This window comes from Mustela putorius, unplaced genomic scaffold (assembly GCF_011764305.1).
Source record: "Mustela putorius furo isolate JIRA1106 unplaced genomic scaffold, ASM1176430v1.1 tig00000083_pilon_pilon_pilon, whole genome shotgun sequence".
Taxonomy (NCBI): Eukaryota; Metazoa; Chordata; class Mammalia; order Carnivora; family Mustelidae; genus Mustela; species Mustela putorius.
In genome coordinates this window covers 24,126,460-24,154,239 of record NW_025421273.1, presented here as the reverse complement: position 1 = coordinate 24,154,239, position 27,780 = coordinate 24,126,460, and the positions used below count along the sequence as shown (strand labels likewise).

The 27,780-nt window shown below is 34.1% G+C and overlaps 1 protein-coding gene across 14 annotated transcripts in view; it reads left to right on the top strand.

Annotated features, from left to right (window-relative positions):
- LCORL (ligand dependent nuclear receptor corepressor like) overlaps positions 1 to 27,780 on the top strand; it is a 158,010-nt gene that overhangs the window by 90,642 nt on the left and 39,588 nt on the right. For 11 of the 14 annotated variants that reach the window (XM_045075962.1, XM_045075963.1, XM_045075944.1 and 8 more), the window contains exon 5: positions 10,689 to 10,940. In XM_045075962.1, coding sequence (XP_044931897.1) covers positions 10,689 to 10,940 — 252 coding nt within the window. Of the gene's footprint in view, positions 1 to 10,688; positions 10,941 to 16,112; positions 16,574 to 17,164; positions 18,370 to 27,780 lie in introns of those variants that run through there. The other 3 variants (XM_045075974.1, XM_045075980.1, XM_045075988.1) reach the window with 3 other exon arrangements.

The window sequence follows — 27,780 nt, the reverse complement described above, 5'->3', positions numbered from 1 at the left end:
TTTTTTTTTTTTTTTTTTCTCTTCTGGATTCCTTATATTCCCATCTGAATTTTAGATCAACTTGCCAATTTCTACAAAAATGCCAGCTAGGATTTTGATGGGGATTGTGCTGAATCTCTTTGGGGAGTATTAAGCATCTTAACAATATTATATCTTCCAGTTCATGAACACTAGATGTATTTCTATTTGTTTGGGTTGTTTTTAAGTTTTATCATTTTTAGCATACAGTTTTTTCCATTGTTTTGTTTCATTGTGATCCTGTTGTAAATGGAATTTTTTTCTTTTATCATTTTGGAATTGTTTAGTACCATTATATATATATGTGGGGGTTTTTTGTTTCTGTTTTTGTTTTTACATTTGTATATTTGTATATTTGTTTTTACATTTGTATATAAGATGCTTAATACTCCCCAAAGAGATTCAGATCCAATAAACAAATGGATATTTGTTTATTGATATTTGATCTGTACCCTTCCTAAACTTAATCATTAGCTCAAAAATTTTGTTTGGATTCCTTAGAAATTTCTATACGTAAGATTGTTATGATTCACTGTTTTGTACACCTGCAACTAATATAACACTGTATGTTAATTATAGTGGAATTAAAGTAAAAAAAAAAATTTTAAAGATTGTTACATACAAACAGAGCCTTAATTCTATCTTTCCAATCTAAATGCCTTTTATTTCTTTTTATTGCCTAATTGCCCTGCCTAGAACCTCCAGTATATGTTGGCTAGAGGTGGTGAGAACATATATTCTTGTCTTGTTCCTGATCTTAGGTGGAAAGTTTTCTTTCACTATTAAATGTGATGTTATGTGTGAATTTTTCATTGGCCCTCTTTCTTAAATTGAGGTGGTTTTCTTCTGTTCCTGACTTGTTCAGTGTTTTTAGCATAAAAGCTTGCAGGATTTTCTCAAGTGCTTTTCTACATCTATGAAGATTTGGCTTTTGTCTTTTATTAACGTTTTATTATAATGATTGATTGGTCTTTATATGTTGAACTGACCTTATATTCTTGGGGTAGATTCTTGGTGTATAATTATTTTTATGTGTTGCTAGATTCTGTTTGATAGTATTTTATTTAGGATTTTTGTGTCTCTTTATAATGGTTAGTTTTCATTTGGCATGGTAGTTTTCTTTTCATGTGATTTCCTCGTCTAGTTTGATATAATGCTAATATTGCTATCATAGAATGAATTGGGAAGTGTTCCTTCCTCATCTCTTTCTTAGAGTTTATAAAGGATTTGGTGTTAATTTTTTAAAAATCTAATAGAATTTACTCAGAAATCTGTCGCTGAGCTTTTCATTGTGACAAGTATTTTAGTCATTATTTCAATTTTTTTATAGGTCTATTTACATTTTCTGTTACATCTTTCAGTCAGTTTGGTAGTTTATCTTTCTAGAATTTAGCCATTTCATCTAGGATATGGAATTTGGGGGTTTTTTCTTTTTTAAAATTTTGTTATTTTTATTTTAATTCCAGTATAGTTAATATACAATGTTACATGAGTTAGGATAACTAATTTGTTGGCATATGATTTTTTATAGTATTTTTTGGTTCTGTTTTGTGTTTCTTTAAGGTTAGTGGTAATGTCTCTTTCATTTCTGATTGTAGCAACTTAAATCTTCTCTAGCTTTTTTCTTGGCCAGTCTAGCTAAAGGTTTGTGAATTTGTTGATTTTTTTCAAACCAACTTTTGGTTTCATTGAGCTTCTCTGTTTTTCTATTCTTTATGTTGTGGGTTTTTTTTTTCTTTTCTGCTACAACATTTTATTTATTTCCTCCTTTTTGCTTGTTTTGGGTTTAGTTTTCAATTCATTTTCTCTTAATGGGTTGTTGGTTTGAATTTCTTAAAAAAAAAATGTGTGTTTACAGCTACAAATTGCCCTCTAAGTGCTGCTGTAGCTGCATCTTATACCATTTGGTATGTTCTGTTTTCCTTTTTATTAAACTTGTAGTATTTTCTAATGTTATTTGTGACACAGTCTTTTACTCAATAGGTGTTTGGGAATATGTGGGGGTTTTTTGTTTCTGTTTTTGTTTTTACATTTGTATATTTTCCATATTTCCTTTTATTACTTGTTTTATTCCTTTGATTTTGGAGACCGTACCTTTTATGTTTTTCACCTTTTTTTGTGTGTGGCCTGCCATATGGTCTGTCTTGGAGAATTTCTACATGCATTTTTTTAAAAATTACTAATACATAATGTATTATTTGTTTCAGGGGTACAGGTCTGTGATTCATCAGTCTTATACAATACACAGTGCTCACCATAACATATACCCTCCCCAGTGTCCATCACCCAGCCACCCCATGCGTCCTAGCCCCCTCCCCTCCAGCAACCCTCAGTTTGTTTCTTAAGATTAAGAGTCTTTTATGGTTTATCTCCCTATCTGGTTTTGTCTTATCTCATTTTTTTCCTCTCTTCCCCTATGATTCTCTGCCTTGTTCCTCAAATTCCACTTATCAGTGAGATCATATGATAATTGTCTTTCTGTCATTGATTTATTTCACTTAGCTTAATACCCTCTAGTTCTATCCATGCCATTGCAAGTGGCGAGATTTCATTTTTTGATGGCTGAGTAATATTCCATTGTATATACATACCACATTTTCTTTATCCATTCAAATGTCAGTGGACATCTGGGCTCTTTCCATAGTTTAGCTATTATGGACATTGATGCTATAAACATTGGGGTGCACGTGCCACTTTGAATTACTACATTTGTATCTTTGGGGTAAATACCTAGTAGTGTAATTCCTGGGTCATAGGGTTCTACATGCATTTGACAAAACTATGTATTCTGCTGTTTTGAGATGGAATGCTGCATATGTTTGTTAGTGTTGTTGAAGTCTTCTGTTTGTTGATCTTCTTTCTGGATTTTTTATCCATTATTGCAAGTGGTTTAGGGATGCCTGGGTGGCTCAGTCAGTGAAGTGTACCACTCTTGATTTTGGCTAAGGTCATGTTCTCGATGTTGTGAGATTGAGCTCTGAGTAGGTATCTGCTCAGTGTAGAGTCTACTTGGGATTTTCTCTCTCCCTCTACCACTCCCCCCACTTGTGCAAGCTCTCTAAATAAGTAGATAGATAGATAGATTTTAAAGTGGCTTTTTTTTTAATAGTTTCCAACTGTTAATATTGAATGTTTTCTTTCTCCTTTAATTCTGTGATTTTTTTCATGTATTTGGGGGCTCTGTTCTTAGGTCCATATATGTTTATAAATATTAGATCTTCTTAGAGATTGAACCTTTATTATTATAAAGTGACCTTCTCTGTTTTTATTGACGTTTTTGTCTTAGATTAGATTTTGCCTGATATTAGTAGAATCATTCCAGCTTCCTTTTGGTTATATTTTGATAATGTCTTTTTTTTTCCCTTATCCTGTTTCTTTCAACATATGTGAACCTTTGAATTTAAAGTGTCTCTTTATATTGTATGTAGCAATACAAACCTTTCTCAAGAAACAAGAAAGATCTCAAATACACTACTTAAACTTAGACCTAAAGGACCTGGAGAAAGAACAGCAAATAAAGCCTAAACCTAGAAGAGAATAAAGATGCAGAAATCAATGAAATAGAAACCAAAAGAACAGTAGAAAACATCAACGAAACTAGGAGCTGGTTCCTTGAAAGAATTAATTAAATTGATAAATCCTCTGGCCAGACTTATCAAAAAAAAAGGGGGGGGACCCAAATAAATAAAATCATCAATGGAAGATGGGTGATCACAACCAACACCTAAGAAGTACACCTATAAGATCATACTAGGAGCAGCTATATGCCAATAATTACACAATCTGGAAGAAATAGATGCATTACTAGAGATGTATAAACTACCAAAACTGAAACAGAAAAAAATAGAAAACCTGAACAGACCCATAGCCAGCAAGGAAATTAAAGCAGTAATCAAAAATCCCCCAACAAACAAGAGCCCAGGGCCGGATGGCTTCGCAGGGGAATTCTGTCAAACATTTAAAGAATTAATACCTGTTCTTTTAAAGCTGTTTCAAAAAAGCAAAATGGAAGGAAAACTTCCAAACTTTATGAGGCCTGCATTACCTTGATCCTGAAAGCAGACAAAGACCCCACCAAAAAGGAGAACGTGGATGCAAGAATTCTCACCAAGATACTGGCCAGTAGGATCCAACAGTACATGAAAAGGAGTATTTACCACTACCAAATGGGATTTATTCCTGGGGTGCAAGGGTGGTTCAACATTCACAAATCAATCAACGTGATATATCACATCAGTAAAAGAAAGGACAAGAATCATATGATCGTCTTAATTGATGCAGGAAAAAAATTTGACAAAGTATATCATCCTTTCTTGATTAAAACTCTTCACAGTGTAGGGATAGAAGGAACATACCTCAGCTATCATAAAAGCCATACACGAAAAGCCCACAGCAAATATCATTCTGAATGGAGAAAACTGAGAGCTTTCCCCCTAAGGTCAGGAACAACACCGCTGTTGTTCCACATAGTATTGGAAGTCCTAGCCTCAGTAATCAGACAATGAAAGGAAATAAAAGGCATCTGAATCAGCAAAGAAGTCGTCAAACTCTCACTCTTGATAGATTACATGATACTCTATGTGGAATACCCCAAAGATTCCACCCCAAAATTGCTAGAACTCATGCAGGAATTCAGAAAAGTGGGAAGATACAAAATCAGTGCACAGAAATCAGCTGCATTTCTATACACTAACAATGAGACCGAAGAAAGAGCTATCTTTTGTGCTTCTTGTCTCTTTCTCTCCTCTCCTTCTGGGACTACCATTGTGAATGTTAGTGCACTTGATGGTATTCCACAGGTTTCTGAGACTCTGTTTATTTTCTTTCTTCCTCCCTTCCCATACCTTCTCCTCCCCTACCTACCTTCTTTGCCCTGGGACAGGCTTCCTCAACAGTAGGAAAGGAGGATGGGAATAAAGCAATTTAAAACAGTATACAGCTTACTATTCTTACTGAGATTTAGCCAATATTCTTGAATAGACACTTCCTGAAATGATTTGGTTAACTACAGAGTCCTTCAGTATAAAGGAATGACACCCCCCCACACACACACACACAAATAAAATTAAAAATCCACATGAGGGGTGCCTGGGTGGCTCAGTGGGTTAAAGCCTCTGCCTTCGGCTCGGGTCATGATCCCAGGGTCCTGGGATCGAGCCCCGCATCTCTGCTCAGCAGGGAGCCTGCTTCCTCCTCTCTCTGCCTGCCTCTCTGCCTACTTGTAATCTCTGTCTGTCAAATAAATAAATAAAATCTTAAAAAAAAAATCCACATGAGTCCCATGACATTATTAAGAAAGTCAAATCTGGAAAAAAATCATTTTTTTTAAGCTGTTTTCCTGGCTATTTCCCTGATTTGGTCTTAATTTAACCTTTCTTAATTTTAGCCTCACTTCCTATCTGTGCATCTGAAAAATTTCAAAATAAAGACCTAATTTCTTTTTGTTTAACAGTTCTTCCTTTAGTCTGTCTCCTTTCTTACATTTTACTATAATTAGCACAAAGAAACCAGAGGGCACTTTGCTTTGCTTAGAAATCTCCCTAGATAGATTACCCCATTTATTAGGCACATTTTCTGCTTTCCAAGTTACTGCACACAGCAGGAAAACTTTACTGCACACAACACAAAACTTTCTGTCTCTACAAAATAAGTATATTCTTTCCTCCACTTTCCAGTAACATTTACCTCATTGTCTTACAATCCTCACCCTACACATCTTATCAAAAACCATGAAGCTCCTATTAACAACTTAAGGTACTTTTTGGTACCTTAATTTTCTCCAAAGCCCACTGCTTGGTTCTAAAGCCAATCCCTACATTTTAGATTTTTATTACAATAACATCCCACTAACATGTAACAAAATCTTTATTATTTATTATTACTATTTAGTAAATTGTCCCCCAAACTTAGCGGTTTAAAACAAACATTTATTATCTCATATTTTCTCTGAGCTGGGAATCTCACAGAGTAGCATAGCTGTATATTTGGCTGCTCTGATGGGATCAGCTAGGATTACAGTCATCTGGGATTTCATTGATCTGGAATATCTTCTTTCAAGTTCACTCACTGGTTGTTTGCAGGGGACTTCAGTTTCTCTCCATAGAGCTTCTAACAGTGTGGCCTCCTCCAGAATGAGTGATAAGAGATATTGACGGACAGAGGAGGGGATGGCGGAGGGAGATAACAGCAAATAGTAACAGTCAAGAGTATCCAGGATAGAACCCACATTCTTTTATAATTTGATCTTAGAAATGACAGACTTCTTTAGTATGCTGTCAATCACCCATGCCACCGCAGATATAACATGGAAGGGGCTACACAACAGAATGAAGCCAGAAGGTTAAAATCATTGAGGACTATCTTGAAACTGACTATTACAAAAAGCTTGTTAAAACTTTTGAATTAATTAGGTTTGAAAAATTAAGAAGGCAAAAAATAAGTTATTTCTGTCTTCTTCTATTTCCACGTGGCAGCATTCTCTCTTCCAGCCAAATACTTATTACTTGCTTGACCTTTGGAAACATTACAATTCCTGTTCTGTATCTCTAGTTAACTCCTTTGCTTTTTTATGGTTGTGACAGCATGTAGACATAATCTAGAAGGCTCATTAGCTAATCAGCAGCACTTTTTGTCTCTTTGTCTCTTTTCTTAATTAATAAACATACACTTATTCCCCAATATAAAGGGCTAAAAACTGAGTACATGAAAAAACAAAAAATAGAGTGGCACAATATATTGTGCTTTAAACTTTTTAAACTTAGCTCTAAACTCAACCCTAAAGTTGTAGCCCCAGTCTAATGATATGAATCCAGTATGTTTCTGTTCTTTTTTGGTAAATTTAATTATTTTTAATTTACAAGTTGACATTCAATAAATTATAGCACAGTTAAACAAAATACCTAGAAGTAAATCTAATATCTCCTTTTAACACATAATACAAAGCAAAATTAGGTTGAGAAATAGATGGAGAAGAATGTTCATAGAAGCCTTCAAAGATGCCTGGAGGTAATAATCAAGAAATTATTTTTTAAAATGGGAGTTTTTATATACAACATGGAAATTTCTTGTTTTGGTAATCTGCATCATTTAGGGTACTTGTGCTAATACTATCTATTCTGGACCAAAAAGTATCAAAATACTTAGAAGTTAGGTCCTTTGTATTTTCCCAATTAGCTTGTAATTTTATATTAATCTAGTTAATATCTTTACTTATTTGGCATTTTGTGACTTAAATAAAATATAACTGCTCAGTCTACATCTTAATGGCGAATGTTTCCTAGACTGTTAAAATGCCAAGTACAGGAATTCAGTATTTTACCTACATTCTTACATAACCTTAAAATATCCTGTGAGCAGGCCCTATTATGATTTTGAATGTTCTATTATCATTTCCATTTTTATGAACAGAGAAACTAAAACTTAGAAGGGATATGTAACTACCCTAAGTACATAAGGGTGGCTAAGATTCCAGCATATAGCTAAATCCTTGTCCAGTACATAAGAACAACAGCAACTTCTTTCAAGGTATGTCTCCAAAGGCAAAGGAAACAAAAGCGAAAATAAACTTTTGGGACTTCATCAAAATCAAAAGCTTCTGCACAGCAAAGGAAACAGTCAAGAAAACAAAGAGGCAACCCACGGAATGGGAGAAGATATTTGTAAATGACAGTACAGACAAAAGGTTGATAACCAGGATCTATAAAGAACTCCTCAAACTCAACACACACAAAACAGACAATCATATCAAAAAATGGGCAGAAGATATGAACAGACACTTCTCCAATGAAGACATACAAATGGCTATCAGGCACATGAAAAAATGTTCATCATCACTAGCCATCAGGGAGATTCAAATTAAAACCACATTGAGATATCACCTTACACCAGTTAGAATGGCCAAAATTAGCAAGACAGGAAACAACATGTATTGGAGGGGATGTGGAGAAAGGGGAACCCTCTTACTCTGTTGGTGGGAATGCAAGTTGGTGCAGCCTCTTTGGAGAACAGTGTGGAGATTCCTCAAGAAATTCAAAATAGAACTTCCCTATGAGCCTGCCATTGCACTACTGGGTATTTACTCCAAAGATACAGATGTAGTGAAAAGAAGGGCCATCTGTACCCCAATGTTTATAGCAGCAATGGCCACAGTCGCCAAACTGTGGAAAGAACCAAGATGCCTTTCAATGGACGAATGGATAAGGAAGATGTGGTCCATATACACTATGGAGTATTATGCCTCCATCAGAAAGGATGAATACCCAACTTTTGTAGCAACATGGACGGGACTGGAGATTATGCTGAGTGAAATAAGCCAAGCAGAGAGAGTCAAATATCATATGGTTTCACTTATTTGTGGAGCATAACAAATAGCATGGAGGACATGGGAAGTTAGGAGAAGGGGATTGGGGGAAATTGGAAGGGGAGGTGAACCATGAGAGACTATGGACTCTGAAAAACAATCTGAGGGGTTTGAAATGGCGGGGGTGTTGGTAGGAGGTTGGGGTACCAGGTTGGTGGGTATTATAGAGGGCACGGATTGCATGGAGCACTAGGTTTGGTGCAAAAATAATGAATACTGTTATGCTGAAAATAAATAAAAAATAAATTAAAAAAAAAAAAACCAATAGTGCCTCTCTTCCCTACGGGATTCTAAAGGAAGATAAATGTGAAGGCTAAAATACTACATTTTTTTTGCCCATAGTTTCTTCTCTCAGATGTTTTTTCAGAATTCAAATTTTTTTGCTTTTGAAAGAGGTCATATAAGGATATTTATTTTGTAACATCTCCAAAACAACATGCTGTGATCAAATACATTGATATTTCTGCAGAATCATAAATAGATTCATTTTAGCCCAGATCACATTTTGCTACCAAATTTGGAGATAGTCATGGTGGAAGTCGTTTGGTTGCCTCTCCTCACCTCCACATAGTATATGTTTCCAAACCATCTTGCATTTTAGAATCATGTATCTGTAACTGTAGATGTTAGTTGGAGAACTTGGCTGCAGATTTCTTAGACATGTGCTCCAGCTAATATTGAACTCCAGAACTAAAAAGACTTACTCCTTCAGTCTTCCTGGATCAAAGCAGGCCTATTTACATAACACTGATCTGCATGGATAAGAGTTAAGATATTTAAGGAGCAAAGAATTAGTATCTCTAGTTTCACTTCTAAAAGGAAGAGGTATGGAGCCTAATCACATCTGCATAGTCATCCTTCCCAATTTACCAATAGTTCTGCCTCTGAAGGAGCAGAGTAAATAAAAGGATTGAAGTGAGGCCAGAAGTGTGTGTGTGAAGAAGCCACCACCACCCACCTTCCTCAAATACCAAACCTCCTATCACTATTATTGTTTATAAGTTGTCTGTCCTTATTCTACACTTCTTATATAAAATCATTAATTGTTGTAGCTTTTGTACAAGTTACAAGCAGAAGTGTGTATCACTACTGACCTTCATTATAGTTGTAGCTGATCAAGATGTTTTGGGGTCAAGAATTGATTAAGACCCTCAAAAATGGTATTGCTGTTTTTATAGGAGAGTCTTAGTAGATGCATACTGAAATATTAAGGAGTGAAATAACATAATTCTCCACTGTACCTTCAGTGGTTCTGCAAATAAAAGAAGTTTAAAAAGTGAATGTGAAAGAATACTAACAATGCTTGAATCTTGGTGGAGGCTGCCTGTATCACTTTTTTTTCTTATTTTTTCTTTATGATTAAAATTTCTCAATATAATTTGAAGAAAGGGAAATTTTTGATTGACATTTGGTTTATATATGGAATACAGATTTGACAGAATGGAACAATTTAATGGTAATAAATAGTTATAAGAGTATATGTTTTATAAAGAGTTACAAGATTTTATAAGAGTTTTGTTTAATAGCTAATGCATATAATTACTTTGTATATTAAGTTACAAATTGCTCAGTTACAATTTATGTTCACATTCTAAGTGTTTTAAACCCTGAAAATAAGCTGTTCTGCTTCTATGTCTAATTCTTTGTCTGTATTTTAGTTTGAGACTGAAAATATTTGGTCTTTTTTATTGTTGTTGTCTTTCGAAGATTTTGTTTATTTAATTATTTGAGAGGATGTGGGTGCCTGTGGTGGGAGGGGCAAAGGGGGAGAAAGAGGGAGAATCTCAAGTGGACTCCACGTTTAGCAGGGAGCCCTTCTTGGGGATTCATCTCACAACCCTGAGATCATGACTTGAGTCAAAATCAAGAGTAGGATGCTCAACTGACTGAGCCATGCAGGGGCCCTGGAAAACATTTTTGTTTTTGTTTTTGTTTTTAAAGATATTTTTTATTTATTTGACAGAGAGAGAGGGGGGGAAACAGGCTCCCTGCTGAGCAGAGAGCCCGATGTGGGGCTCAATCCCAGGACCCTGGGATCATGACCTGAACCAAAGGCAGAGACTTTAACCCACTGAGCCACCCAGGTGCCCCGAAAACATTTGTTTTTAAGAAATCATTAAATATACCAAGTTCCGGTTGATGTAATACTAATTAAATCTACAAGGTTTCTGTTACTAAGTCCTAGAAGTCATTAGCAATTGTGGACTGAACTGAAGACTTCTGAAACCATTAATTTTTAATAAAATAAGTTTAAGTATTGATATTTTCCATTTCTCTTTTTTAATGCCTATCATGTTTATTTCTTCCCTAGATCTTCCTCAGAACTGTGATCCTAACATTCCCTTAGTTGCTCAGGAATTAATGAAAAAGATGATACGTCAGTTTGCAATTGAGTATATTTCAAAAAGTGGTAAAATTCAAGAAAATAGAAATGGTTCAATTGGACCAAGTCTAATATGTAAAAGTATCCAAATGAATCAAGCAGAAAACTCCCTTCAGGAAGAGCAGGAAGGCCCCTTAGACCTCACTGTGAATCGAATGCAAGAACAAAATACTCAGCAAGGTAAGATTTGTGTGTGTGTAATTCATAATTTTATGTTTTAATATTTAATATACATAAAACCTTACATTCATAAAAATTTTATTTTAGAAATAATTTTACTTGCAATTAGCTTATGTGATATGAACTAGAGAGAAGTGCTGAATTTTGTATTTGACTTTGTTTACAGAAGAGGAAATTTGGGTTGCCCTTGGTTTCTTTTCACAATAAAATGTATGGCAAGAGAATCTTCACTAGCAGCTTAAAAGCAAAGAATACAAATAAGGAGATGTATAAATTATTTTTAAAATGTTACAGCTAAGAACACTAAGCACTTACTGTTCAGTTTTTTACACCTAAGTGAAAAATGTTTAAGAAATGATTTTTCTTCAATTATTTATGATGTAACTGAGGAAAAAGAAAAGTTAATATATATGATAAATAATCATGCAATTAAATATATAGAGATACATTTTTCATAAGAATTCTGAATGACGAAGGCTATGTTGGTCTTATCTGATAGTGGATTAAAAAAGAGCCATGAATCTAGAGGAAAGGAAGGAGAGGCCATATAAGTGTTTGTGGGGGATGCCAAATAAGTGTTTGCCTAGAGAACAGAGAACAGATACCTTTTGTTAACACAGGTTAGGGATAGTGTTGTCAGTCCGTGAAGCCAGGAAAATATCAGCATTAGATTTGATCACAGAAGGCAGTGTGTGTTTGGGCTCTAATGAAGTATCTAGTCAATGTTTAAAGAAGGTAATTTTTTCATTGTATAAAACATTAAAATTAAGGAATGAAATATGGAAATGATTTTCTCTTCTTGCTTGCCTAATTTTAGTTCATGGGAGTTTAGTTATGTGGAAATATCTGAGAAATATTAAAATAATAATTAGTTTATTAGACAGAAATGTCAAAGATGACTGTGATATGAGGCTTAAGGGAAAAATATATCAACACATAGAATTTTGGAAAATAGAAAGCATAGGATATTTAGAATTTTGCATGCTTTTGCTTTTTTTTTTTTTTTTGCTTTTCCGTGTTTCATATCCTCCTATAGCTCCTTGTCAAAGGCAGTTCAGTGTTCTAAAGAGAGTAAAACATAGGTTTTTGTATCTGACATACTTGTGGTTGACCAGCTCTGCTACTAATTACTTGAACTAGTAACTTTACCTGTTGGAGCCTTAAGTTTCCTCATTGTTATTTGGCATTAATAATAATAGCAAACTCATTAGAGCAATGTGAAAATTAAATTTGAGCTAACAGACTCATAAAAGATAAACACTGGCCTCCATACTCTGTACCTCCTTTTTCTTACTACCTCAGAAGAGAGGTCTTAGCAGTAACATTATAGTGATCTGTAAATATTTGTGTGCTCATTATATTAAAGTAGGGCAGAACTTTATTTGAATAGCCCAGGGAGTAGAATTAGGATCTAGAAATTAAATGGAAACAGATTTCAGGTCCATATACAAAAGAATATTTCTGAGGATCAGACATTTCTCCAAGTGGAAAGTGGTTGCCTTATCATTAGAGGTATTCAGAAGCATCAGATGAGTTGTTGGAATAAATGACATTTTAAAAGTAAATTTCCATTCCTTACATTCTTTGGTTCTATGAACTTAAGTGATAAGGCAAACCCAAGTAATTATATTCTCGGCAAAAGTGCACAGATATGTATGTGAACATCCTTTTCATCTGAAGGTTGAAAAGAGTAATGATAGTGGATAAATCTGTACCTTAAATAAATAGTTTCTTGATGATTTTGGTGGATTACCTCATATCTTACATGATTATAGGAATCATTTAGTCTAGTGTGGCTTGTAGTATAGAGGGCAAGGGAGAGAATGTTAATAGAATGAGCCAAAGAAATAGAGACCAAATTATGAGAAAGTTACACAAGAATTATTAAAGATTTTGATTTTCTTAGGGCCACAGAAAGCTACTAGATTGCTTCAAGCAGTGAGTAATAAAATTGGGGTGGTTTTTTTTGGGGTTTTTTTTTTGTAAAGCCATTCTGTGGTGTAGATTGGTAGGCTCTAAGTTTGCATACTTGCACATGAAATCTTAAAACAAAACCAAAAAAAAAGGAGCACATATCCTTTGATGCATTTGTATATGCATGTGTGTTTATGTATGTACACCAATATCTGTACTAATCTTTCCATAAATTAAAATTTTTAAGGTTGAAATAAAGATATTATAAACAATTTTTAAATAACTTGCTAATCATGACTTCACTACCAATATGTTACTACACAGTATGGACTTTGGGAGAATTTTATTAGTGATGATAGAGGATATAAATCCATAGTTCAAATGGTTTTCTTAAGAATTAAAATTTGGGGGTTGGGGGCACCTGGGTGGCCTAGTTGGTTAAGCATCTGACTTCAGCTCAGTCAGATCATGATCTCAGAATCCTGGGATCAAGCTCCTGCGTCACATCTCGGGGCTCCCTGCTCAGCAGGGATTCTGCTTGTCCTCCTCCCTCTGTCCCTCCCCACACTGGTTCTTGCTTATTCTGACTCTCTCTCTCTCAGATAATAGTTAATAATAAATAAATAAAATCTTAAAAAGAAAAGGAATTAAATTTTTTGGCCTGATTTCACTGTTCTTACCTATAATCAATTAAGTGCTTATACTAGCAGTAGCAGTGTTCCACTTTTATTTGCTGGTGCTTACATTTTTCGTAGTATTCTAACCACATACATTTAAGCTCATTGTTCATTCTATGAGTTACTTTATTCAAATCAGATAATGTAATCCATAAATCTATTGGCTAATCTACGTGAATATTTTTGGGTGGTCTAACTTACAAATCTTTAAATTATCAATCAGATGGTTTTGTAGGTAAACTTCATATAACCTTAAAGCAATAGATAATTTGTTTTACAGACTGTTTTAAAGAAAAGAGAAATATTGTTTTAATCTCTATACCAAAAAGAGACAAAAATAACAAAAGAAAGAAAAGGTGCAAACCAGTCTTACTTACAGACATAGGTACAAAAATCCTAAATAAATATTAGCAAATTGAATATAGTGAAGTATAAAAACATAATAAATAATGACAGGGAAGCACAGATGATTCCACAATTGAAAAACCTCTATGATTTTCCACATTGCCAAAAAGAAAAGAGACGAGACATATCATCTTAATAGATAAGAAAAATTCTACAAAAGCTGACAAATTTATAATAAAATTGTTTATCAAATTAAGAGTAAATGTATACTGTGACTACCAAAAATATCATATTCTAATTATTTAAAGTAATAGATAACAATGCACATGATCACCAGTTTTCACCATTTTCCAGACCAAAGAGGTCCTGACTTAAATAGCACAGTGAGGGGAAAAAAAATAGAATTATGAAAATTAGCAATAATAAATATAAGGAAAGAATGAACAAAATTGTGGTTGCTTTACAAACAGCATGGTTGTGTATGTAGAAAGTATGAAAGAAAAGGTTAAACTTTTAGAACTGATAAAAAGTTCAGAAAATATTCTGCTCACAAGATCAGTATATATTATATCAAATCAGCAACCATCCTGTTAGACAACACAGTTTTTTAAAAATCTCATTTACAATAGCAACAAAAGCAGGAAATGCACCAGAACACCAAAGAATGAAGCTAATACAATGTTTTAAACCTTATGGATGAAAATAAGGCTCCCAAAATAAGTGATTATATTTTAAATGAATGGACAGACTCTAAAAGATGGCATTTCATCCTTAATATGCTTATAGATTCAGTGTCACTCTAGTCAAATCTCATTGGGTTTATTGTGGAAAATGACTTGCCAGTCTTAAAATTTATGGGTAGTACTTAAAGAGCTAAGCATAACTAAGTCAAGGTGGTTGAGGAAGTCCCTCTAAAGCATATTACTTAATATGTTTTAACAGTTAAAACATGGTGCTGTTGGCCATATACAAATCAATAGAACAGTTTAGCAATCTGGAAACTCTCCAGACATTAGTAGAATCTGGTACAAGACAGAGATGTCATTATAAATCACTGGGAAGGATGGCCTGTTGAATAAATGGTTCTGGGGCAACTGGTTACCCATGTAGGACCAAAAAAAAAAAAAAAAAAGATGATTCCTACCTCACACAACTCACAAAAGTAATTCCGGTGGGCTAATGGGCTAAAATGTGAAAAGAAACACAAAAAGAAAGGATACAGGATTAAATCCTGATAAAGAAGACTTTTTTAAGTACAAGAATAACAATCCATACAACAATTTTGTAAATTCGACTGTATTAAAATAAACTTAACTCTTATAAAGGTCACTGTGAACAGAGTGAAAATGCAAGACTCAAATGGAGAGAGTATTTATAACTATTCTAACTGGCAACCCCTTCAACTAACAGAACAAAACTAGAGTGAATGAGAAAAACACAACTATGTAGAAAAATAGGCAAAAACACTGTCAGAACAGAATTAGTCATATAAGCAAAGAAAAAGATATTCAAAAGAATATCCTACCTAGCCTCTGCGCCAATATAGCATTCTTAGATAGAATAACTATCATATGAGAGATGGTAATTCAACTGCTGGTCAATAAGTACTTTCAAAAAACCTTTGATAGCTCTCATAATTAAGCTTGTATCTCTGGAATATCCATCCTTTGTTTTGTATTTTTTCTATCTGCAACAATATTTTGCTTAACAGTACTATAAATACTTGTAGAAATTACTGTAACTCTAGGACTTCTCTTTTCCATGCTAATCTTCAGGGGTGTTTTCCCCTGTCTGCAGCAATAGGAGAAAATTTACTTCTTCTACTAGTGCTGTAAATATTTATTGAAACTATTATGTCTCTCTAAACTTCTGTTTTCCATGAAGATCTTTTCATCTTGTTCTTCCTGTTTCTTTCAATTGTTCTTCACAAGTCAGTTTCCATATTCCTCATTTTCCTTTCCCTCTCTTCTACAAACTCTAGACTAGTTTAAAATGCAATTACCCAGCTTAAAATTGCCATTTACTTCTCCATAGTACTTTCTAACCAGGTGTTTGAAATATTAGAGATATTTCTTTGTGCACTTTCATTTCTACAGATTTGTGGAAATACTCAGCTTTAGAAACTGGGAGGAAGTAAGACACCCATTGCTTATACCAATGATTCTTTTTTGCCCTGGCACACTAAGTTAAAAAACAGATCGAAATAACATCCTATATCATTTTTTTTTAATTTCAGTCTTAATCTGGGGCCAAACTGAAAACTTCTAAAGTGCAGGAAGAAATTTGCAATTAAGAACTTTATCATTATTGTGATACTCATGAAGAACTTATCAGTCCTATACAAAACAAGATCAGATGTGGGGCAGAGATGAAGTAGCATGTAGCATCTAGCCCTGTTGGTGTAGATTCCTGCCATGAGGTCCGGTGATACTTTCATAGAACTTTCTTTATAGTAAATTTCTTACTGCATTGCAATTGTTTCCATGTTTATCTTTCCACTATAATATACCTTTGGAAGTAGGAATCCGTCTCTTCATTTTTATATTCCCAGTACATGTATGATATATGATATGTTGGATTTATTGGATTAAAAACCTTCATTGTTTTCAAATGCTGTTGACAACTAAAATGAGAATTGAGACTTGATCATTGGATTTATGATTTTTTAGCAATGAAATTTTTTATTTTAATCATTTTAAATGGAAAATACCTTAATGCTTTCTTAAGCAACATGTAAAACATTAAACGTCATAATGAACATTAGTTATTGCACTGCATTGTAGTATCGACATTTTAGAATTTTTTTCCCTCAAGTTATTTGACAACAGATAAGTAAAAAAAAAAATAAAAATTTTCAGAAATTACCACTATACATTGCTACCAGTAGATTAACCTTTGGAAATCATATTTCCTAGTTTGAATAAGATTAAAAAAGAAATTATGTATGAGATTAATATCAGCTAGGCTTCAAGTGAGCATTTGGAGACTGCACTGAATACCTTACATGACTTTCAGTGATATGTTTATTAAGTATCCTTTGCTGCTGCTGCTGCCATCACTACTAGTCTGGTTTCTTGTCTGAGATTAAGGTAGGTGAACTTGTCAGCTGAGATGTTAAACTGTAATTAAGAGAGCCATGTGGTTTTATGATGTTGTGTTTATGCTGTTTACAAATGGAGTCTGTTGTTATTCTATTAGGAAAATACTGAACAGTTTTTATAGTTCAGTTCAGAAGGTATTTCTCTGTCTGCTAATGAAGGCAATAAAATTACCCATCTTGTTTTTCAGTGCTGAGCCTTTGTTTTCCGAGGCTAAAGACAGAAGAAAAATGTTATGTTCTGTTTAAGATGGATACCATATTTTATTAATCCTGAAGAATAAAAATATACATCTAGATTATTCATGTTGCTTTCAATCTAATACTCTTGACTCTAGGCATGGAAGAGACAGGTGATACTTCAAAATTCCAAATTGAGGCATCCCATTCATCTGCTTTAAAATCTTTTAATGGCTTCTGATTGTCCTTAGGATAAAAATTAAAATCCTGAAACTGCCAAAATCCAGCTCCTGTCTACCAGGTCTCATCTGGTGTGTGTCTTTTGTTTGGTCCTCATTCTGGTTATCTCTCATTTTCTTCAATATGTCATACACTCTGGCCTCAGAACATTCACACATGCTAGTGCCTCTCTGTAGAAGCCACTCTCTACCCCTACCAATTTATTCTAAATAAAACTTACTCTTCTTTTTTTCAGGTCTTTTAAACATCACGTCTCTAAGGAAACCTCTCTATACCTCCTAAATTTCATGTGTACACACACACACACACTCACTGATGTGTGTGTGTGCACATTCTGTTAATTTCCCACCAAAATTTAGTTTGGGTCTCTTATTTACTCATAGCATCATGTGTTCTTTTGTAGCACTATTACCCCTATAATTATTTGTTTCCATCATCTTATTTTGTGGTTTCTGTTTGTTAAGCTTTTTCCCCCATCCTTTATTTTCTTTTAGGTTGCGTTTTCCCCCTTATTTCACTTTTTTTTTCTTTTGCTGACCATTCCTTCCTATATCTCAGATTTTCCTCTGGGAACAAAAATTCTTATAGTAAACAGAATTCTCTTAATTCCATTGATAGCAAATTTCCAGGTTTTTTTCAGTTTCTTACTCTTTTTTTTTTTTTAATGTACTTAAAGGGATAATTTTTCTCGGTATACAACTTTAGGCTGACAATTACTTTTTTTGTCAGTATCGCTACTCTGAGAGTGTCCTGACTTCCTTTGTTGCTATAACTACAATTAATCAGCTTTCCTTTATAAGTAATCTTCATACTCTGTAACTCTTAACAACTCTTTCTCTGTACGCATGTTTTGTTTATGGATTCTGTAGGTTGTCTTGGATATGTTTGGGTATAGATTAATTTTATTTATTCTGATTGGTAATCATATGGTTTCTATAACTTAGGACAAATGTCTTTCATCATTTGTGATTTTTTTTTAGCCATTATCTTTTTTTAAATTTAATTTCATTTTTTTTCAGTGTTCCAAAATTCATTGTTTATGTACTACACTCACTGCTCCATGCAATACATACCCTCCATAATACCCACCACCAGGCTCACCCCCCACCAAACCCTCAGTTTGTTTCTCAGAGTCCTCAGTCTCTCATGGTTTATCTCCCCTTCCAGTTTCCCCCAACTCATTTCTCTTCTCCATCTCCCAATGTCTTCTGTGCCATTATCTTTTCAAATGTATTGTAACTCTCACTTTATCACCTGTCAGAATCTACTGAGACATATTTTGGATCCTCTCATTCTATCCTCTATATCACTTATCTTCTTTTATATCTTCCATTTCTTCGTTTCCTTTTGTTGCATCTTGATTGGTGTATTTAGAACAATCTCCAAATTCACTTATTCTCCCCTGAACTGTTCTGATTACTGCTTAACCTGTATCTTGAATTTGTTACTACATTTTTCATTTCCAGAATTATTTGTAACATTTTTTAAAATGCCAGTCAGTGTGCCTGTAATTTTACAAAAGAATCAATAAGTGAGATACCAAAAGTGATTTAGGAGGATTATTTTAGGTAAGGTGGTCAGAAACGTCTCCCTGAGGAGAGGCTTGAATAATGAGAAGTCCTCCACATGAAGGTTTGAGGACAAGGCAGAAGAAATATCAAAAACAAAGACAAAAATTTCAGATAGCAAAAAAGGGCAGGAACAAATCAGTTATATTTGAGGAACCATATGAAGATTTCCTCAGTTACTTAAAAATCAGGAGACTATTCAAAGCTTTTTCTATAAAGTCAGATTATAAAGTGTGAAGAAATATAATTGTCACAGAAAGTATGAACTTGATGTTTCACTTTTTTGTCTTGTAAAGAATATCACAAGCAAATACCTACCAATACACTCTACAATCAGATGTTCCTTAAATGTTGCCATGTAAACAAACCAACACTTGACTAACCTACTAAGCTATATGAAGCATAAAAAGAAGGAGAGGAAGAGAGGGGAGAGAAAGAAGAGCAGAAGGAAAAGATAAACTTCCTTATAGCCATTACATTTTTCCTGAATATTTGTTGCAGTTTGATAGAACGTTGGCCACTGTAGCAACACGTGGTTTTTAAGTGACAATACTTTGGATTCTAGTATTTATTCTTCGTAATTTTTTTCATCTGTTTTCCCTCTAAAGTGATAACTTTCATAATGTGTATCTTAATATAACTTTGAAGTTATCAGTTTGCCAATATTGTGTTCTTGTGCTTAGATTGGAAAAAAAAAATTTTTTTTTGTTTAAAATCTTCCTCACCGGCACCTAGGTGGCTCAGTCATTAAGTGGCTGCCTTTGGCCCAGGTCATGATCCCAGGGTTCTGGGATCGAGCCCAGGCATTGGGCTTCGTGCTCAGTGGGAAGCCTGTTTCTCCCTCTCCCCCTTCCCCTGCTTGTGTTCCCTCTCTCGCTGTGTCTCTCTCTGTCAAATAAATAAATAAAATCTTTTTAAAAATAATAAAATCTTTTCTTAATTTTCTGTTACATGAAGAACAAAATTTAAATTTATTTCCATGACTTTGCTAAGATCTTGCCCCTGCCCACCTCTCCATTTTATATATAAAATACGTGTGTGTGTGTGTGTGTTATTCATTGAGGGCATTATTTATAATAGCAAAGGGTTGGAAATATATTCTCATTTGCAAAAAAAAGCATGGTTACTTATAAGGGGATGCAGTAGGTGAGGCAGAGGAGACAGGATGAAAGTGCTGTGAAGGGATTTTGTTATATAGTTTTATGTAAATATTCTGTGTATTCCAAAGAATATACATTTTTTTTTTAATAGAGCAATCCCTAAAATTTCAGAAAGAATGTTACAATCAATTTGGCTGCATTATTTTAGTAACGTAGTGACACTAAGGAAAGAATTATGTCAGGTAACTTTAGCCAGTATTTTGACTACATTCTTAGTAGAATGTATTTTAAGGACAAAGAGTGCTTCAAAGAAGTCCTTTAGGTAATATTAGTAATAATATTGCCATTGTTTGTTCTTTTGAATCTAGATGATAAATATGTAATCATGTAACATTGTTAGGGAACCAAGACTTCCAGGGTAAGAGAAGAAGCACAGGAGTAAAATCAAAGAAGTACAAGTCCTGTAATATTACATGTGGATTGGAAATGTCAGGAAAATTCACATTTTTTTTTCTATTCAAAAATATGGATTTCTTAGACTGCTGAAGTACCCTAAAAGCAATGACAGTTCAGTTGAACCTAGACCCACATTATGATCTCTAAACATTATTTTCCTTTAAAAGGAAGCTGGCCTTCTTGTAATCCTGGTGCAGATCAGAAAGTGTAAGAAATAAGCCTAGGACGTCTTGTGCCAGCAAGCAAGGAAGCTCCAAAGTAATTTGTCAGCAGAATACAGAAGCCAATGTTAAGAGTTCCCCATTGGCCATATGAGAACATTTGAGCATCAAAACGAACAGTTGCAGCTGAAGCATGCTGAATGTTTTAAAATCCATTCATTTATGATAATCAGAAAATGGAAGTGTCCCTCAAAGTCTTTAGTCCACACTGGGGGTACACAGTGTACCATAGTGTACAAATGAGCAATTAAAGGGAAAAGTTAAGCATTTGTCTTCCTTCCTTCCTTCCTTCCTTCCTTCCTCATTCATTCATTCATTCATTCATTTCAGGACCAAATAGCCATCATTTAAGAAAGATTCTTAAAGGGGCACCTGGGTGGCTCAGAGGGTTAAGCATCTGACTTTGGCTCAGGTCATGATCTCAGAGTCCTGGGATCAGAGCCAGGCCTCAGTCTCCCTTTCCCTCTGCTGCTCCCCCTACTTGTGCTCTCTCTCTCTCAAATAAATAAAATCTTAAAAAAAAAAAAAAGATTCTTAAAGAATTTCAGCTAATAAATATGGGAAACATGATAAAACTGTTAGAGGAAAGTCTGTTTGGGGAACCGAAACTGTACAGTGGAGGGCGTCGTCAGATTATCACCATCATAACACACTGATCACTAGAGCTTCATAGAAATTCCGACTTTATGTGCCTCATGATATGTTGCATTGCTTTTGAAGTATTCTTGCCCAAAACACTAAATATGAATCTAGGCAGTTATTTAGGCCAGTGGTTCTCGAATATGGTTCAGGAAATTCTTGGAGCACCTGAAACTTTTTTGGGGGATACCCCAGGTCAAAACGAATAATATGTTATTTGTCCTTTTCACTCTCTTTCTTTCCCAAGTATGTAATGAAGTCCGCCAGAGACTACTAGTGTATCTAAATATATTGAATACAGAAGCGTGTATGATGACAATCTGGCTTACTTCTATTAAGCTAGACATTAAAGAGATTTGCAAAATTATTTTAAAATCACAGTTTTACTTTGAAAATGTCATTTTTTGTTAAAATGTTTTTAAAAACATTAACATTTGTAGAGTTATTGTTATCAATTAGGAATTTTTTTGAACTTAATCAGTTTAATTTACAATATGGTAAATATAGATTGAGGTAACTCACCTAAACAAAAGCTCTTTGAAGTTCACAGTATTTTTTTTTTAAGATTTTATATATTTATTTATTAGAGAGAACAAGCAGGGGGAGTGGCAAGCAGAGGGAGAGGGAGAAACACACTCCCACTGAGCAGGCAGCCTGATGCCTGGGCTCAGTCCCAGGACCCTGGGATTATGACATGGGCCAAAGGCAGCCACTTAACAAACTGAGCTACCCAGGCGCCCACAGTTTTTTTTTTTTTTTAATTTTATTTTTTCAGTGTTCCAAAATTCATTGTTTATGTACCACAGCCAGTGCTTTTTAAGAGTTAAAAAAAAATTATGAGATCCGAAGTTTGAGAAGCATTTGCTTCATTTATTTATCATTAACATGTAATTATTATTTGCCCCAGGGGTACAGATCTGTGAATCAACAGGCTTACACATTTCACAGCACTCACCATAGTACATAGCACCCCCAATGTCCATAACCCAGCCACCCTATCCCTACTCCCCACCCCCACAGAGCAACCCTCAGTTTGTTTTGTGAGATAAGGACTCTTATGCTTTATCTCCCTCCCGATCCCATCTTGTTTCATTTTTTCCTTCCCTAACTCCCAAAACCCCCTACCCTGCCTTTCAAATTCCTCATACCAGAGAGATCATATGATAATTGTCTTTCTCTGGTTGGGTTATTTCACTTAGCATAATACCCTCTAGTTCCATCATATCATTGCAAATGGCAAGATTTTGTTTCTTTTGATGGCTGCATAGTATTCCATTGTATATATGTACCACATCTTCTTTATTCATTCATCTGTTGATGGACATCTAGGGAGAACCATTTGCTTTAGAGTTAATTCCAAGTTTATCAGAATTATTGATAAAAAGAACAAAGGAAGTGACACCACAGGAGACAGAACATAATGTAAAATGTTCTCTAGTAGTCTCAATTACCTAGCTGCTTCTGGCTGGCTCAGTTGGAAGAGCATGTGACTTTTGATCTCAGGGTTGTGAGTTTGAGCCCCATGGTGGGTGTAGAGATTCCTAAAATAAACTTTAAAAAAGAAGTATCATGACTCATTAGAGAAAATTTCAGTACAAACCAGGTGTTAGATAATAGCAAGGAATTGATATAATTGTGTATGAAAATGTTTGTATGTTTTAAAGATTCATGATAGTAGAAATGATGTAACACTGGAATTAGCTTTAAAATACTTAATTAAAGGGGCATTTGGATGGCTCAGTGGGTTAAGGACTCCGCCTTTGACTCAGGTCATGATCCCAAGGTTCTGGGATAGAGCCCCGCATCAGGCTCTCTGCTCATCGGGGAGCATGCTTTCCTTCCTCTCTCTCTGCCTGCCTCTCTGCCTACTTGTGATCTCTATCTGTCAAATAAATAAATAAAATCTTTAAAAATAAAATACTTAAGTAAATAGGGATAAATGGAGTGAGTATAGCAAAAATCTAGTTAATTATTAAACTGAAGAGAGGATGTAAAGGAGAATCATGCTATATTTTTGTATGTTTGAATTTTATCTTAATAAAATTTATTTTTTAAAAAAGGAGATGACCTCAGAGGCTTTGCCTGATTATTTATTCCAGCATAGTAACCCCTTTCCACCTGCCACTGTGTCCTGTCACTCTGTTTTATTTTCATTATGTTTTATCACCTTGGGAAAAACATTTTTTAATGATTTGTTTGTCTTTTCTTTGTCTTCCCCTCTAGAATGTAAGTTCCATGAAAGCAAGAGTCTTGTTCCCTTACTGTTTCTTGTGTGCCTAAAAAATGACTAGCATATTGTATCCATTCAATAAGTCTTAACTGAATAATTGAACTATAAAAGCTATGTATTTATAGGAAAACTAGAAAATAAACCAATAAAGAAAATAAAAATTATTCTTTTCTTACCTATCAAGCGGTGACTGCTCCTGTTGAGTTTTCAATCCTTCCGAATCACTTTCTGGGAAAAAATACACACACTCACTCTCTCTGTCTTCCCAGAACTCACTCCCACAAATTGTAAATTATATAATCTTCTGCAACTTGTGTTATAGAAAATAATATTTTTAAATATTCTTATATTACTAAATATTTTTCTACAGAATCATTTAGTTGAATAGTGTTCTGTTTTGTGGAAGTATTACATATTTAATTCTGTCTCTAGATATGTAAGTAAACATGCTCAAGCTAAGACTTTGCACTCAATCTTAACTTTTACCTTAGGAAGCATTCCTAGAAGTAAAATTGCTGCATCAAGATTCACATGCATAAAGCTGTTATAAATCAAGATATTGGGTGTGGGAGTAAGTTAGTGGTCAGAGGGGAGATAATATGGGGGCTATCTCTTAGCTGATGGTGGTGATCTAGGTACTGTTTACATAGGACTGTTTCGTTTGTGAAAATTCATTATACTTCTGTGCATTTTTATTATGAATGTCATATTTCAATAAAAAGTTTTTCAAAACATGAATCGTTTTGGATAAGCATGACAGAGGCTATCAAGTGTATGATCAACAAATGGAAAGTCTTTCAGTATGGCATTGTTGTATTGAGCATATGTCCCACATTTTAAGTGAAATGTTTGGTTAAAACTTGAACTTCTAGAATAAGGTAATGTAATACTTGGGATAAAAAAGAGAACTTGTTTTTAAGAATATTTTTTAAGTGTGGACTTGAAGATTTTTGAAATTTTGTTTCAATTCATTTCTTGTAGGGGTAATTGAAGAAAGAAAAAACTGTAATGAAATTCTAAAATGGTATTGGGTGGAAGTGCTTAGATAATTTTTACATCCTAAATTCACTATAAGTACTTGATTTATATTGTCTTTTATTGACAAATAGTAGATGAATGAATTATATGGGTTTCAGATATATATGCACTAAATAAAACATCGGAAAGGCTATAACTTTCCCTTTTAAGAACTTGTTTGCTTGTCGAGGGAGGCAAATAAGGAAAGGAAAACCAATGTTAAAACTTAATTGATGTGCTGCTCTTATTTTTTATTGGTTATTCCCCCCATGACTCTGAAACTTTAACCCGTTGGTTAAACCACTAACAATAAAAATAATTTAAAAATAAATTTGGATAAACATAAGGGAATGCTTTTATGCTTTGGTATTATTGTGTTAACAAGTCTTGTTAACAAGTTTGTGTTAATAAGTTTTAGTATATGTATGCAAGTATGTGCCCACACATTTCTTTTAACTGCTCAGATCCTCATGAAAGATCAGCATTGTTGTCATGTGGTATATTTATTTCCAGGTTTGTTCTATATCTGATTTTTTTTTTGGCTTTTTATATGTTTAGTTGTCTATTATCTCTATTCAAGTTTATATCCTACCTCTTAAAAACACTGTAATAGCAATTGCAGTGTTCAGTGTTTTATTAATTACCTTAATGGATATGCTAGACCTAAATATTCAGGTTTGTAAAAAAATTGTATTGATCAGTAATATTGAAATCTTTGGTATATCTTTGTACATAAAGGCATTTTCGTGTTAAATATTTTCTTAAAATAGATACCCAGAAAAGTGTGAACATTTTTAAGATTTTTGATGACGTATTGCTATAATGTTTCCAAAAGGGTTATGTTCTTGAACTAGCAATGTTTAACCATGTCAAGTTTATTACACCATTACCAACATTGTAATTTGATTTTTAAAATATCATAGATTAGAATTATAGTTAAATGCAGACTCTGGAACATGGCTGCCTGAGTTTGAATGACATTCTCACTATTTAGAACTCTGTCACTGTGGGTAGGATAATAAACCTCTCTATCACTTTTAGTTTTATCATCAAAATTTCCACATTAGTAAAACCTTTAGTGCATACTTTATGTGCACTGTAGAAAAATATTAGTTGTATATATTTAGATTTTTTGTGAGTTACTAATGTTTTCTAGAAATCAGTTGAATATAAATGAATTAGTAATCCATAGGAATCTATGAGTCTAGGCATCTCCTAGAGAGTACAGTTAAGACCAGAAAGAACTAGGATGACTAAGATAATAAATTGAGGGGCTAAAATAAAGACAAGACCCAGGCACCTAGGTAGTACAGTCAGCTGAGCATTTGTCCTTTAGTTTCGGCTCAGGTCATGGTCTTGGGTCATGGATCAAGCCCCACATGGGGCCCCACACTCAGCACAGAGTCTGCTTGAGATTTCACTCCCTTTTCCTCTGCCCCTCCCCCCTCCTCCCCATCCACACCTATGCTCTCTCGCTCGTGCTCTCTCTCTCATAAATAAATCTTTTTTTTAAAAAAGACAGGACCCATATAAGGAGATAAGAAGTGATCCAAGACGTAAGGTAGAAATAGCTTAAAGGTATTCATTAAAACTGTAATATAAATTTGCAGCTTGCATCAAACATTAATGTTAAGTAGCAGTGATTTTGATGAACATTTCATTGCTAGTAATTGCCATTTTTGTGAAATTTAATTTGGAATATTCTCCCCCTTCTAGACAACATAAAATTTATGTGATATTTTCCTCTCACTAAAATTCACTTGCTTTCATATACTGAATCTTACTAATATTTACATATTTAATATTGATGAGAGATTATGTGGTTTCAGAGAACTTTTATCTCATATTCTCTCCTGTATGGACTGAGCTTCATGTTTTCAGGCTCTGGCTTAAGGGGGGGGGTGGGGAGTCTTGTGAGAAAATCAGCCAGGTAATGATACTTAATTGCATGTAAATCTTAAATAGATCTAAAAATAGTTACTAACTTCCCTATTAGACTTGAGGTGCTAAACTAAGCAAATTATAACACATCGTAAATACAGTATAAAAGAATATAAAGAGTATTAGGAGGAAATTCAGAAAACATTTGAGGGGATGGATGATCCTGAAGGATGTGTAGAAATTAACTTGTCAGGCCAAGAGAACACAGAACATACTTTGAAGAATGGACAAAGGCTGTAAGATGAGAGATTTAAAAAAAAAAATGGTATCCTTGGAGGGGTGAAAAACAATTTTGTATTATGACAGTTGCACTTGTCTTCTTTGAATAGATCCTTGATTAGGAATTTGCATGAAAATAGAACTGAAAACAATTTATAAATGAATAAATCAAATCTTGATTTTAACAGAAGGTGAATTCTAAAAAAAAATTAACCCCATAATGTTTTGATATCAAGAAATTTCCCAGGGGCACCTGGGTGGCTCAGTTGTTAAGTGTCTGCCTTCCGCTCTGGTCATGATCCCATGGTCCTGGGATCAAGCCCCTCATTGGGCTCCCTGTTTGTTGGGGAGCCTGTTTTTTCCTTTCCCACTCCCCCTGCTTGTGTTCCCTCTCTCGCTGTGTCTCTCTCTCTGTCAAATGAATAAATAAAATCTTAGGAAAAAAAAAAAAGAAAGAAATAGCCCAGCTTGGTTATGGTTTCAGTTTTTCAAGAATCAGTCCGTTTTAAAAGTTGTATCTGATAGTACAATATCTACAATTACTTGACCCTGTTGAAAGAAACTGGCCTCTAATTCTATACATTTTACATTAGTGGTTGATCAAAAATAAGTAAATTGTAGTGTTACGACCCAGTCTATAATCAGCAAATGGGAATAATTTGTATTTATTATTAGGTAACTTTCAAATATAGAGAAATATACTGCTTAATAATCATGCTTCTGTCATCCAGAACTAATAAATGTGTTATTTGATCATGTTTGCTTCTGATATGCTTTCTCTTAAGGAACTGTCACATCCTTTTGTTTACTCTTAGAAGCAACATCTGATAATGCCTATTTATGCATTTATAAGTAAAATAATTTTGTGTTCTTTAAAAATTCACAGTGATGCATACTAAATGCACTTTTGTTAATTTATTCCTATAACTTGCTTTCTTACCAAGTTAGCAAAAATTAAAAATCTCTACAACACCAAATGTCATCAAGGATATGGTA